At 45.3% G+C, this 14772-nt stretch overlaps 1 protein-coding gene across 3 annotated transcripts in view; it reads right to left on the reverse strand.

Annotated features, from left to right (window-relative positions):
• Positions 1 to 14772, reverse strand: part of FAM234A (family with sequence similarity 234 member A) — a 61571-nt gene that overhangs the window by 19422 nt on the left and 27377 nt on the right. For all 3 annotated transcript variants that reach the window (XM_019489974.2, XM_059716677.1, XM_059716676.1), the window contains 2 exons: positions 14277 to 14393; positions 13687 to 13875 (listed from right to left, as the gene is read on the reverse strand). In XM_019489974.2, coding sequence (XP_019345519.1) covers positions 13687 to 13875; positions 14277 to 14393 — 306 coding nt within the window. The remainder of the gene's footprint in view (positions 1 to 13686; positions 13876 to 14276; positions 14394 to 14772) is intronic.

The following is a 14772-nucleotide window of genomic DNA, read 5'->3' on the forward strand; positions in this document are numbered from 1 at the left end:
GGTGCAACCCTCCAGCCAATTCGCCACCCACCGGACTGTGTAGTCATCCAAGTCACAGCCTCTTAACTTGTTCACCAGTATGGGGTGGGATACCGTATCGAAGGCCTTCCTGAAGTCTAAGTATACGACATCCACCCCTCCTCCCACGTCCAGGCGTTTTGTAACCTGGTCATAAAAAGAGACTAGATTGGTCAGGCACGATCTGCCTGCCACGAACCCGTGCTGGTTTCCCCTCAGCATAATTTGTCCTGCCGGGCTCTCACAAATGTGAGCCTTGATAATTTTTTCAGACTTTGCCAAGGATGGAGGTGAGACTGACTGGCCTATAGTTGCCCGGGTCCTCCTTCCTCCCCTTTTTGAAAATGGGGACCACATTGGCCCTTTTCCAGTCCTCCGGGACTTGGCCCGTGTGGCACGAGCGTTCGAATATTCCCGCCAGTGGCTCTGCAATGATGTCGGCCAGTGCCTTCAGCACCCTCGGATGGAGCTCATCCGGGCCTGCCAACTTAAAGGCATCCAGTTCTTCCAAGTGACTCTGCACCATCTCAGGGTCTACGCATGGTAGTCTGGCGCCTTGCTGCTGCCTCTCTACAACCCCAGTGAGAGACTTGTCCTGCCCCTCGCTTAGGAACACTGAGGCAAAGAACTCGTTGAGGAGTTCAGCCCTGTCCCCCCTGTCCGTCACCAATTGTTTCTGCCCATTTAGCAGGGGTCCTATTCCTCCCTGGGCCTTCCTTTTACTCCCTATATATCTAAAAAACAATTTCTTGTTGTCTTTTACTTGGGTTGCCATCCTCAGCTCCATGGTAGCTTTGGCCCGTCTAACTGCCTCCCTACAAGCACAAGCAGAGGAGGTATATTCATCTTTGGTGATCTCTCCCTGTTTCCACTTTTTATGTACTCCCTTTTTGGTCCTTAGGCTGCCCTGGATTTCTGTGGTCAGCCAGGGAAGCCTCCTGGCCCCTTTCCCTCTTTTGCCTCGCATCGGGATCATCTTGCTTTGTGCCCGAAGGATCGTTTCCTTAAGGAACAGCCACCCTTCTTGGGCTCCAATCCCTTCAAAGCTCCTACTCTGCAGTGCGTCCTTGACTAATTGCCTGAGTTCATTGAGATCAGCTTTCCTGATCATTGCCTTTTCATTGAGATCAGTGTTGCCTGCCCTGCCTGCCCCAAGCGCAGCCCCAGCCCAGTTACCCCACCAAAAGGATGCTAGCGCAGCCCCTGGCCTGAGCCCACAGAAGGCAGCCCACCCTCACCCCGTGCACAAATCTGGTAGGTACATGCCCCCCCCCCGCAACGAGCTGCCCATGGCTCTGCCCCAACCAAGCTGGGCAGTGCCCACCCCTGCCCCACTCCTTCACCATAGGGGCCCCAAACTTCCCCCCATGCCCCTTTCCTTCCCTTCCACATGAACTCCCCCCCCCACCCCCAGACTTACTGGCCAGATGCAGCTCTCAAAGCTGCTAGGCTGTATATTGGTTATCAGATCAGTACTGGCTGATATAGCTGGTTAATAATTGGCCATCGGTATTGGCCTAAAAAATCTTTATCAGTACACCCCTAAAAAAATATTGTTGGAAGGGAGCTCAAGAGGCCACCTAGGCTCAACGCTGGGTCTTAAAAACTTGGTAAAATGGAGCTTCCACAATGTCTTTGTGTAACCTGCTCCGGTGCTTTGTTACCCTCCTCGTGAAAAAGTTTTCCATAATATCTAATCTAAACTTCCCTTGCTGCAACTTGAGACCATTGCTCCTTGTTCTGTCATCTGCCACCAGTGAAAACGGTCTGCTCCATCCTCTTCGGAACCACCCCTCAGGTAGTTAAAGGCTGGTGTCAAATCCCTTCTCAGTCTTCCCTTCTGCAGACTAAATAAGCCCAGTTCCCTCAGACTCTCCACATAAGTCATGTGTCCCAGCACCTTAACCATTTTCATTGCCCTCTGCTGGACTCATTTCAATTTGTGCACATCCTTTCTGTAGTGGGGGCCCCAAAACTGGACACAGTACTCTAGATGTGGCCTCATCAGTGATGAAGAAAGGGGAAATCACTTCCCTTGACCTGCTGGCAACACTCCTACACATTGAGCATCCAGGCCTCGTTCTCAAACATGGGCTCCTTATCAGATTATCCACAGCTCACCTTCAAGTGGTTGGGTTTAGCATTTGAGCATGAGCATCTGTTCTGCATGTGTCTGTGTCAACTTTGAGTGTCCACAATTGGTATTTGGCTGACTCACTAAGGAGCCTAGGTTTGAAAGATTGGGCCCTCTCAGAGTTTCCTCCTCTGTCTAGGTGCTGCCGCCCAACAAAAGTATATTTATAGTAAAGCCCATAAAATAGTCCAGAAACAATGTTCTGGGACTGCAGTTGCTGTAAGTAGAGTAAGCCTACGTTTTAGTCTTTGTAGCCTTTTTCTGAGGCTACCTGGAAACCTCAACAGAAAATACCCTTGGTATCTAGTTCTGCAGTGCAGAAAAACTCAGGCTTCCCTCACAGAAAATATAGTCCTGAGTGTCCCATCGCTCTACTGTTGCACTTGCAAGGAGAGCTGAAAGTCTCAACTTTCCTGACTTCATGTTGATCTATTTGGAGAGGCTTTCCAACGGGGGGCCCACAGCAAAAGCTCTGCATTTAATCAACACCTTTCACACAGAAGTGTACATAGGTAGGTTTGTGTTTAGAAACTGGTATTCCTAGATATTGCCCAAGAAAAGGAATGTCGCATCTTGTGCAAAACTGTATTCTTGCTATGGTTTGTATCTTCTCTTCTACTGAGTTATTGACTATTTAAACGCACTCTGACACTTAGCAGGGCTATCCAGGTATTTTGCACTTTGTTTCGTAAGTGAATAAGTGCTTTTTCTTTCTTTGTGTATTGAGTTGCTTTTGAATTGCTTCCCATATTTTTATTTCATACAAACTGAACAATTGTGGCCCCTCTATTTTATTTATAAAGGTTCAGTGTATCTTTGCCTGCCTACATCAATCTGCAAGGGAGTTGCAGAAAAGCCTCATGTTCATCGAGCCGTGAGTCACAACCAATTTTTAAAGCTGTTATAACAAAAAAAGTGTTTGCTTTTTCCTCACGAGTAACTTTAAAAGTGTAGCTTAGAAAGAAAGGAAAGAAAGAAAGAAAAAAAGAAAGAAAGAAAACATTTTCAATAGACACTACATTAATCCTGGATGCTTGCAAATCCTAAACTATATTCATACTTTAGTATTACACATACCTGTGTCATATACACAGATTAGCTTTAAAATTGTCACATACCATTGCCACTTTGCCTTTACTTTTATGTATCATTCCCCTGACTTCCTTACTGCAGGTGTGGGCAAGAAAACTTTTCCTTTAAAACTTTTCAACAGTGGGCATAAAATTCTACAGCTGAGGTCTTGAAGAATGCAGATGGGTATAGTATGTGTTGGAGCTCGCAGTGTGTATTGACTAACTTTGTTTCTTTTTTCTTTTTTTTTTTTCCTTTTTCTGCTTTTCTGATATTGTCTTGTTTAAGTGGCTCCCAAGTACAGTATGTCTTCTGGTGGGTGGGAGGTGGGTGGGAAGTACATGTTTCATGTTCCAGGCCAATACCTACAAGCTTCATTTTTCACGTGGCCTTGGACAACACACTACACAATTTGGTTGCCCAAACCAATTGGACTGATGCATTAGGTTACTGGATTAGTAAATAGCAGTTGCCTGTAAAGATTGCCAAGCACAGCCCTGTTTTGTGATTCATGGCCCTCTGATAGCATGGGTTTTAGTATCTCCTGTCCCCTACATACTCTTTGTATATTGGGAAAAAAAAAGGCACAAAACATTATGGCTGTCAGCCAAGTTGTCTGTCTGTCTCTCTTTTTTTTTTTCTGGCTGTGCTGTCTCTTTACATGGATGACAGGTGATAGACACTATTTGGCTTGCCAGCACTCCATTTAACATGTGATATACTCGATGTATAGATGCAAAAATAATGTTTCAGTTGCCAGTTGTAAAAAATCCAGAATAATTTATCCATAACTCAGCTTTTTCAAACAATCTTGGGGAACAGGAAGGTGAAGTATTTTTTTTTTAATCCGCATATTAAGGCAAAATCATCATACCAACACCTTCATGCTTTTATCAGTATTCTAATGCTTTCTTATTTGAAACCACACCTGAATTTCAGGAGATGAAACCAGACAAAGGGTGAAGTTTACTGATGATCGTGTCTGCAAGAGCCATCTTCTGGACTGCTGCCCTCATGATATTCTGGCAGGAACGGTAAGTGTGAGTCTTTGTAAGTTGGAATAAACCCTGAGTTAGTGGAAACTGTGTGGGATGGATCCCTGTACGATCTGAGGGGCCAGTTAGGAAATATTAGACTCAAATTCTGAATGTTCTAGTGCACACATTCTAATGTAACCAGTCTCTGACCTAGACATGCAGCTGCTGAAAGATCCAGCACAGAACTGACTGGAAGTACTTGAAAATAAGGATCCTAGAAACACTTTCATCTTGACCCCAGATAGTCTTTTCAATTTGAAATAGTTCGGACCTAAAATGACTTTCCATTTCTTTTAAAAGGTGCACAAAACGACTCTAGTTTCCAGAGATGACATGCTATATCATCCCGTTTAAATATCAGGAGTTTGGGGTGGGGGCGGTTGTTTCTTTTTTTCAGTTTAACTTAATTCTTGGGCCTCTTCCCCTCCCCACTGTATCGCTCTGCCTCCCAGCTTTTCACTCCTGAACAGCATGGTCATAGCTGAAGGGCTTGCTAGTAAGTCAGATTGTTTTCATCTCTCCTGATGCAAAGGACAATATATTGAGAGTATTAATGGCAATTTACAGTTGTCTGTAATCTTGTTTTTAATCTGGTTTGGCAAAGGAGGTAGATGAGGTATGTTGGAGCAGATTTGTTTAATTGGCACATGGAAAAAAAAGTCACATCTTCCTGCTCTTCTAGCATCTGCCCATCTAATCTTACGTGTTCAGTTCAGAAATGTTCTGTGGGAGCAAAGATGTACTATGGGATGATGCTCAGAAGTGCTTTAGTTCAAAGTATCTTAACTTTGGCTGCCTGCATAAAAATTGTAAAAATAGTTTGGATAACAGATACCTCAAAAGATTGCTTAATTACCATATACCCTGTGATACTTTCAAAAGAAAACACAGCACAGCTTGTCACCGCCACATAAGAATTAGATTGCTGCATGGTAGAGAAGAATTTGGATACTTGCTCCACTTTTTAAGTCGGTATTGCCATATTGCTCTGATTATAAATTGACCCTACCTATAAGCTGACTCCATGCTTTCAGGTTGACTTTTAGGAAAAAACAGCTTTTCCCACAGCTAAAGACCTTGAACTTTCATTCCCTTAAAAACAATCTTCCTGGAGAATCAAACAACCTGGGAAAGGCCTGAAAGGATGAAATATAGTAAAAATACTAAAATAAAAACTGCTTTATGTTCTTATGCCCAGAAAAAAAAATTCTGATGCGATTCTTTTATTGCATGCACAAAAAATGCTGCCAGCACAAGGATCAGAATGTTCAGGCCTTGATTGTAGCTCAGCCCTGTGTAAAAAAGTCCAGTGCAATTTTTATGGTTCTTCTGGAGGGGGAAAAAAAAATCAATTTAGGATAATTTACTGTATTGATTTTTTTAATTTGAAAACTGTTGCTTTACATTGCCAGCTTCTCTAAACTAGGTAGCTTAGGAGCAGCACAGCCATATTATCTTTTCCTTTTCCTTGTGTGGGGAGCTCAGTGTCTTAAACTTTTTTAGACTTAAGACACCCTTTGGATGATGCTAGCTCTTAATTTTCACTCTTTTTGACTAGAGAGAAATAAACAAGCAGTTTTTCATAGTTTCATAGTTGGTAGGGTCGGAAGGGACCTCAGCAGATCATCAAGTCCGACCCCCTGCCGTGGCAGGAAAAAGTACTGGGGTCAAACAACCCCAGCAAGGTGTTCGTCTAACCTCCTCTTAAAGACCCCCAGGGCAGGAGCCAGCACCACGTCGCTTGGAAGTTGCTTCCAGGTCCTAGCCAACCTGACTGTGAAGTAGCGCCTCCTGATGTCTAGTCTGAACATTTCTATTGCAGAGAACTCAGACTACAAATATGGATTTTTATTTGAAATATCTGGGCATCCTGGTTGAGAATCACTGCATAAGTTCTGGAACCACGGTGGTGTCAAGTCTGTACCAACAGAAAGAGCCACAGCACAGGCTGTTTGACTCGAACATATTACTGTAGCTTCCAAAATGTTTAAATTTTGGGGTAAAATTGTTAGTTGTAGACACTTCCTTATATTTTTAAAATAGTGTCAAAATAGACCCTAGTAACGAAACTTGGAGTTTGGTCTTGTTCTTTCTTGCCGTGCATCAGCCTCTATCCCATCATGTGAGAGGGCTCTCCTGCCTTTTCTTCCTGCTTTGTCACTTGCCCATCTTGGGTTCCATCTTGTACTCCCCTTGCAGAGTGCTTTAGAACATGGGTGTCAAACTCATGCAGTTCTGAAGGCTGGGTGACTATAGAATCATAGAAAGTTAGGAGTGGAAGGGGCCTCAGGAGGTCATTTAGTCCAGCCCCCGGCTCAAAGCAGGACCATCCCCAACTAGATCATCCCAGCCAAAGCTTTGTGTTTTGGCTGGGTTTTGAAAGCCTCCAAGGAAGGAGCTTCTACCACCTCTCTGGGTAACCTGTCCCAGTGTTTTACTACTCTCCTAGTGAGAAAATTCTTCCTAATACCTAATCTAAACTTACCTTGCTGCAACTTGAAACCACTGCTCCTTGTTCTGTCATCTGCCACCATTGAGAACAGTCTAGCCCCATTGTCTTTCAAACCCTGCTTCAGGTAGTTAAAGCCTGCTATTAAATCCCCTCTCAGTCTCTTCTTCTCTAGACTAAATAAGCCCAGTTCCCTCAGCCTCTCCTCATAAGTCATGTGCCCCAGCCCCTGAATCCTTTTTGTCGCCCTCTGCTGGACTCTCCCTGATTTGTCAATATCCTTTCTGTAGTGGGAGGCCCAAAACTGAACATAGTACTCCAGATGTGGCCTCTCTAGTGCTGAATAGAGGGGAATAATCACTTCCCCTAGTGATTGACCTAGTGGCAGCACTCCTACTAGTGCAGCCCAGTATGCCATTAGCCTTCTTGGCTACAAGGGCACACTGCTGTCTCATGTTCAGCTTATTGTCCACTGTAACCCCCAGGTCCTTTTCTGCAGAGCTGCTGCCCAGCCAGTCAGCCCCCAGCCTGTACCGGTGCATGGGATTGTTCCGTCTTAAGTGTGGGACTTTGCACTTGTCCTTGTTGAACCTCATGAGATTCCTTTTGTCCCAAGCCTCCAATTTGTCTAGATCACTCTGAATCCTACTCCTACCCTCCAGCATATTTACTACTCCCCCCAGCTTGGTGTCACCTGCAAACTTGCTGAGGGTGTACTCTATGCCATCTTCCAGTTGTTGATGAAGACACTGAACAAAACCAGCCCCCAGACCGACCCCTGAGGCACCCCACTTGATACCGCCTGCCAACTAGTAGTAATCAATGACTTGATGTCTGTCTGAGCCCGATACTCCAGCCAATTTTCTCTCTACCTTACAGTTCATTCATCCAGCCCATACTCCCTTAGCTTGCCTGGGAGAATGTGGTGGGAAACCGTATCAAAAGGCTTGCTAAAATCAAGGCACATCACATCCACTGGTCTCCATGCATCCGCAGAGTCAGTCATCTCATCATAGAAGGCAAGCAGGTTGCTCAGGCATGGCTTGCCCCTGATGAATCCCTGCCGACTATTCCTTATCACCTTCTTCTCCAAGGGCTTAGAAATAGATTCCTTGAGGACCTGCTCCATGATTTTTCCAGGGACCAAAATGAAGCCAATCAGTCTGCAGCTCCCTGGATCCTCCTTCCTTTTCTTAAAAGATGAGCACTATATTTGCCCTTTTCCAACCATCGGGGACCTCTCCAGATCGCCACGATTTCCCAAAGATGATGGCCAGTAGCTCTGCAATTACATAGGCCAACTCCCTCAGAATCCATGGATCGCATCGCATCCAGCCCCATGGATTTGTAAATGCCCAGCTTTTTTAAAGTCCCTAACCTGTTCTTTTATCATGAAGGGCTGCTCACCTTCTCCCCAAACTGTGCTGCCAGGTGCAGTAGTCTGGGAGCTGACCCTGACTGTGAAGACTGAGGCAAAAAAGGCATTAAGTACTTCAGCTTTTTGCACATCTGTCACTGGGTTGCCTCTCCCATTCAGTAAGGAATCCACACTTTCCCTGATCTTTCTTTTGTTGCTGACATACTTAGAGAAACACTTCATGTCCCTTGCTAGCTGCAACACCAATTGCACTTTGGCCTTCTTGTTTTCATCCTTGCACACCTGAGCAATACTCTTATACTTCTCCCTAGTCATTTGTCCAAGTTTCCAGTTCTTGTAAGCTTCCTTTTTGTGTTTTAGCTCACTGAAGAGTTCCCTGCTAAACCTGGTTGGTCTTCTGCCATACCTGCTAGTCTTCTTGCGCATCGGGATGGTTCATTCCTGCCCCCTCAGTAAGGTTTCTCTAAAGTACAGCTAGCTCTCCTGGGCTCCTTTCCCCCGCAGAATGGCATCTGAGGGGATCCTGCCCATCAGTCCACTGAGTGAGTCAAAGTCTGCTTTTCTGAAGTCTAAGGTCCTTACTCTGCTGCTCTACTTCCTTCCCTTTCCTCAGGATCATGAACTCTCTCGTAGTCATTGCTGCCCAAGTTGCCATCCACTACTACATTCCCCACCAATTCTTCCTTGTTTATGAGCAGCAGGTCAAGAAAAGTACAGCCTGTAATTGGCTGCTCCAGCACTGGTACCAGGATGTTGTCCCCAACACTCTCCAGAAACTTCCACTAGCTGTCTTCCACCTCATCATTCTGGTCTGGTGGTCTACAGCAGACCCCCACAACATCACCCTTGTTGCTCTCCCCTCTGACCCTAACCCACAGACTTTCAACAGGCCTATTTCCAGTTTCATACTGAACCTCTAAGCAATCATATGGCTTTTACATAAAGCACAACTCTTCCTCCTCTTGTCCCCTACCTGTCCTTCCTGAACAGTTTGTACTCATCCACAACAGTGCTCCAGTCATGCGAGCTCCCACCAAGTCTCTGTTATTCCAATCATGTCATAGTTCCATGGCTGTGCAACGACTTCCAATTCTTCCTGCTTGCTTTGCAGGCTCTATGTATTCATGTGTAGACAACTGAGGTAACTAACCTATTGCCCTACTTTCTCAGGAAGAATGAGAAGACTTCCCCTGTTGCCCTTTCCTGCTTGTGCTTCCTCTACGTCACCCACTTCCCCATATACCTCAGGGCTTTTGTCTCCATCCCCGGTGAACCTAGTTTAAAGCCCTCCTCACTAAGTTAGCGAGTCTGTCTGCAAAGATGCTCCTCCTCCTCTTCATCAGGTGGATCCCGTCTCTTCCTCACAATCCTTCTTGGAACAACATCCCATGGTCAAAGAAGGTGTTGCCAGCAGGGCTTTCGCATCTGCACAGCTATGCTTTGTTCTGCAGGATGTGTCCGCTCCTGCCTGGGCCCTTCCCCTTGACCAAAAGGATAGAGACCACCTGAGCCCCTGCCCCCTTCACCTTTGCACCCAGAGCCCTGTAGTCACTTTTGGTCTGCTTAGGGTCACCCCTGGCAGTATCATTGGTGCCCACATGGATGAGCAGCATGGGGTAGTAGTCAAAGGGCCGAATGAGTCTCAGTAATCCCTCCGTGACATCTCAGATCCAGGCTCTGGGCAAGCAGCAGACCTCCAGAGATAACAGGTCACGCAGGCAGATGGATGCCTCCATCCCCCACAGAAGGGAGTCTCCAATCACCACCACCCATCACTTCCTCTTGGTAGCAGTAGTCTTGATCCTTCCAGCCTTGGGGAGGCCTGTCCTGGCTTCGTTCACCAATGGAACGTGCTCCTCCTCCTCTGTTGCTAGGGCTCCAAATCTCTTCTCCAAGTGAGAAGTTTTTAAGTTTTCTCCATTAAGGATGAACAGAGAATCCAATTACTCTGGTCTCCTAAATCCTAAATGGCAGTGTTGGCACTTATGCAATTCTATTACTCATGTAGTGTGGACACATAAGCTAATGCCTCGCATAAACTGTGGTATGGTGGTTAGAGCACTGGGATGAAATATCAAAGAGAAGCAAGTTCCAAGGTCCTCTGGCCAAGAGGTGGGGTACTAGACACCAGGTCTCCAGCTTCTTGAGCAAACGCTCCAACCAATCTGCTATTAAAGTTACATATGGTAGGGCCCTCACCCTCTCCTTCCTCCTCCTGGTTTTTTTTCAATAACTTATGCTTACATACTTGTGTACCTAGCTATGTACCTGCCTAGCCACTATGTAGCCTAGTAGTGTTGTGGATACTTGTGTATCTACCCTGCACATGTGACACATTCATAAATGATGCTTAAGTTCCCAAAATGTCACAGAATTCTGCCTCCAGAGTACACCTATAGGGGTTTTTCTAGTTATTTCTGGTTACATTTATAGGAGGGTAATCCAAATTCAGATGGAAGGCAGACAAGTGCTTAGAAAGGAAAATGAAAACACAAGACTATTTTGTGTGGAAAGCACACCACCACTATATCTTTAAAGACACTATCTTTAAAGCTAAGTATGAATCTGGTCACTGATTTGAAAATAAGCCGATAAAAACAGATGGCAAGATGTTTCTTTGAGGCTGGAAGGTTCCCAAACCAGATGCAACAGCATGAAAGAACCTTGGATTAAGACCTTTGCCTTGTGAATAGAAATTCCAGAATTGATTTAGTAGAACAGGCTAAGACCTTGAAATATTTCTCTGTATAAGTCTGCCCCCCCCCCAACAACTTTTTAAACCCTCCGCTGTACATTTTTTCCTTGAAGTTATACTTTAGGTTAAGACACCACTGTCCTATTGTTGCCGTCTAGAAGGATGGCAGATTTGCTAACGAATTCTGAGGAAAGAGGTTTTATTTCTTTGATTTCTAGGTCAGTGATGAGGAGGTGATATCTGGAGGTCACACATTTCCCTTTACTACAGGGTGGCCTGTATGGGCTGCCCATGAAATGAGATGCAAGCCTATGCCCCAGGGAGAAAGAGTCCAAACCATCTAGCTGAAGATTTCAGTTCTGCCACAAAGGACTGGCATGGAGACATGTATGCTACATAGCATCAGAGCAGAGCATCTGATGACTTCAGAGGTCTAGATGCCACCATGCAGGCATCTCATACAGTCAGCAAAACTAACAGAATCTGAAATTAGCCATCTAATAATGGTAACACAGAGGGAAAATTTCAGTTAGTCACATGAAACAAAAAAGACCTTTAGTACATTATCATCATTCTCCACATCTCTGTTTAAAGAAAAACCCAATCTACCAGCACACAAACAAAAGTTCTTACTGCAAAACTAGCTCTTCGAATGCCTTTGTACAGGATTTTTTATCTGGGTTGACCAACAGAGCCAGAAATTTAAATCCTAGCTGAATGACATCTTGAGTAGGCTCCACAGCACTTTCTATATTTTTGTAATGCACCCAGGTTGACAGAGTAGCACCAATTTTAGTATTGTGACAAAATATTCTTTACAAGGTGCTCCTTTAAGAATCAATAATCTAGGAGTTGGAAAATTGAAAAAAAAATTATAGAAAATTGATAAAATGTCAAATAGCATGAGGCCTAATTCCAATAAATCCTCACTAGAAACTCCTCCATTTAATGATGGTTTGTCTATCAACAATGATTTTTGGAAATACGACAGTTGACCAGCTCTTAACATATTTAATGCGTTTAACTCATAGTGTATAGTGCTATTTTAATCAGAATTCTGTGCAGTACAAAGTCAGACACCTTTTAAAAAGTCTAAATGTATTACATCTGCACCATTAACTTAATCAACCAAGCATGTAATTATCTCAAAAACTTAAATTAGACTTGTTTGACAAAACTAATTTTTCACAATGGTCTGATTGCTTACATGACCTTTTACCTAGTCTTTACTCTATATCAACTGAAAACTAGCGGTGCGCCAATACATCAGTCCAGTATCAGATTGGCACAGATATAAAGAAAATGAAGTGCATCAGAAATCGGCTTTTTTTGCCTGATGTGGCCAATAAATGCCCCATGCATGCGTGCAGTTGCAGCACAGCACATAGGTGGCAAGGAGCATAGCCCATCAGCTTGGAGAGCTGCATCTAGTTGGTAAGTCTGTTGTGGTGGAACAGGAGGGGGGAAGGAAGGGGCATGGGGAGGCAGATCGAAGTCCCCACAGTGAGGGAGGGAGTGGGGCTGGGGCAGGCATTGCCTAGACAGGACAGGGCATGGGATGGAGCCACAGCTCGTCAGGAGGGGTGGGGAATGGGGGCATGGCAGTTCCTGCCGCTGCACACACCCCAGGAGGGCATGGGGGCATGTGCCTGCAGATCTGCATGGGGCAGGATGGGATGTCACTGAAGGCTGGGGCCAGGGCTGCACTTGGGGTGGGAGGCAGCAGTGCTGGGGGGGGGGGGAGGAGAAGGAGCTACAGTGAATTTTGCACTGGAATAGGCTATCCAGAGAGGTTGTGGAATTTCCCAACCCTGGAAATCTTGACGAGCAGGTTAGACAGACACTTGGCTGGGATGCTTTAAGACAGGGATGATCCTGCCTTGAGCAGGGGGCTGGACAAGATCAGGGCTGTCCAACTAACAGCCTGCAGGCAGCATGCAACCCCCAAAAGATAATTATGTGGCCTGTGAGTGTCTGGAATAGCCACCACTGCACCCTACCTCCCTCCCCCTGCCACTGCTCCTGCCATAGTAGCTGGGCTCTTCAGGCTCCCCTGCTCACCTCTGCTTTTGCTTCTTGCCCATGGAGGTGGGAAGGGGCTTGGGTACCTGAGTTGAGTGTGCAGTGGGGGGCCAGAGTCCCCATGTTGTACACAAAGCAAGGGAGGGGACTGAAATGCTTGCACTGTTAATGAGAAAGACAGGAGCCAGGCTGCCTACATTGCAGGTGGGTGCATGGCTGGAAAGGAAGGTGCTGCATAGCAGCAGGGGGAAACCAGGCTGCCTGTGCTGCAGGTGTCAGTGGGAAAGGCGTACTCCCCACACAGCACAAATGACTGGGAAAGTAGGGAAGACAAGGTGTTTGCATGGTGTGTGCCAGTTGGAGAGGGACAGGGTGCTCTAAGCTACCCATGTGGCTCTGGAAGGGCTCATGTGGCATGAAGTTCGCAGCTGCCCAGAAGCTGGACAGCCCTGAACTAGATGACCTGCCCTATTTGTTACATATCAGACTTTTATTTCTTATTGCTGCCTTCATTTTGTTATTGTGACATAGTATACAAATACAGCTATGCTGGTAATATGCTCCTAGCACAGACTTCCTGTCCATTGATTAAGTCTCGTTATTGATCAGAAGTCCAGAATGTATGTACTTCAAACTGGACACAACCCAAACAAGCAGGAGGAAACAGCTTAGAAATTGAATTGGCTGAAAGCATAATGCCATCTGCAACGTGGATGCATCCAATACAGTTTTCATGGTGATGATAAAACATCCTAGGGTCCAGACGTCAGCAGCATTTTTGGGGCAGAGTGCCAAAAGCACCAGCAAACAGAGAGAAGCAAACGGGCAAATTAAATGAAAATTGACTGTGCCACGCACCAGTAAAATTCTACTTTGACCTACCTGTTTGAGAGTTGATTGCAGTTAAAGACTCTGACTTCCCCAAGACAAGGCAGCCTGGGGACTGAGCCCCACCCAACTGTTCAATGCCACACTCCATCCAATGGACATCTTCAGTGACAGGCCTCTCCCAGAGTGTGCTGCCATCAGTGCCTGACACGGCAACAATAAAGGCACATGGAGTAGAAAGGCCTGAACAGAAAAACATGTTTTAGAAATAAAATCCCTTTCTTACCTTGGGTATCACTGTAGATGCAACCATTTCAGCAGAGTACCTGCACCAACCCTGCTCCTCCAGAGACTAGTTTCCTCTTTATATTCACAGCTTCTTTGCCAATTTTCCCTTTTTAATCTGTCATGTCACAAAGAGCTTCCTGCTTCTCAACTATGACAAGAGAGCTTCAAGACTGGACATAAGCTCAACAGAAATCAAATGGTAGCTTCCTAGAGAAGTTAACTTGTCTTTGTCAGATAATAACTCCATCCACAGAAGGGATCTGTCACAGCAACCTTACCCATCAGCATGACACCCCCCCCCCCCCCCCCCAATTTTCACCAAAAACCTTTTTGAGCCTCCTTAGAGTCACAGTTACCTTCATCCAAGCAGGATCTGTTAAAACTGCTGCTACCATTGGTACTTCTGAAAGCAAAGATAATATCTTGAACTTTGTCTTTGTCCACATCTTCTACAGCCAAAAAAGTGTAGGTCACTGGAAAGAGATCACAGACCAAATCCTAGTAAGCACCTAACTTCATAAACAGGATAAAAGAATACAGCAGTAATGCAACCAAATGGAGAAAACTGCATGCCCTTAGAAACCTGATAACTATTCACAACCGCTTTCTTTTGTGAAAGCAACGCCAGAACAGATTAGCATTTCATTTATAAAAAACACATCTAAATAGGAATGCTCAAGGAAGTCAAAACAAAACCACCAAAGATGTGAAGCCAATGACAATAAGTTAACAACAGCATCAAACCACTATATAAGGGTGTCCTTAGTTTACTGTAATTTAATCCTGTCCAAATGATAAGTACCTTGTATTTGAACAGGACCCAGAGCCAGAGCTAAAGCCAGAACCAGAACC

The sequence above is a fragment of the Alligator mississippiensis genome, chromosome 13 (genome assembly GCF_030867095.1).
Source record: "Alligator mississippiensis isolate rAllMis1 chromosome 13, rAllMis1, whole genome shotgun sequence".
NCBI classification, from domain to species: Eukaryota; Metazoa; Chordata; order Crocodylia; family Alligatoridae; genus Alligator; species Alligator mississippiensis.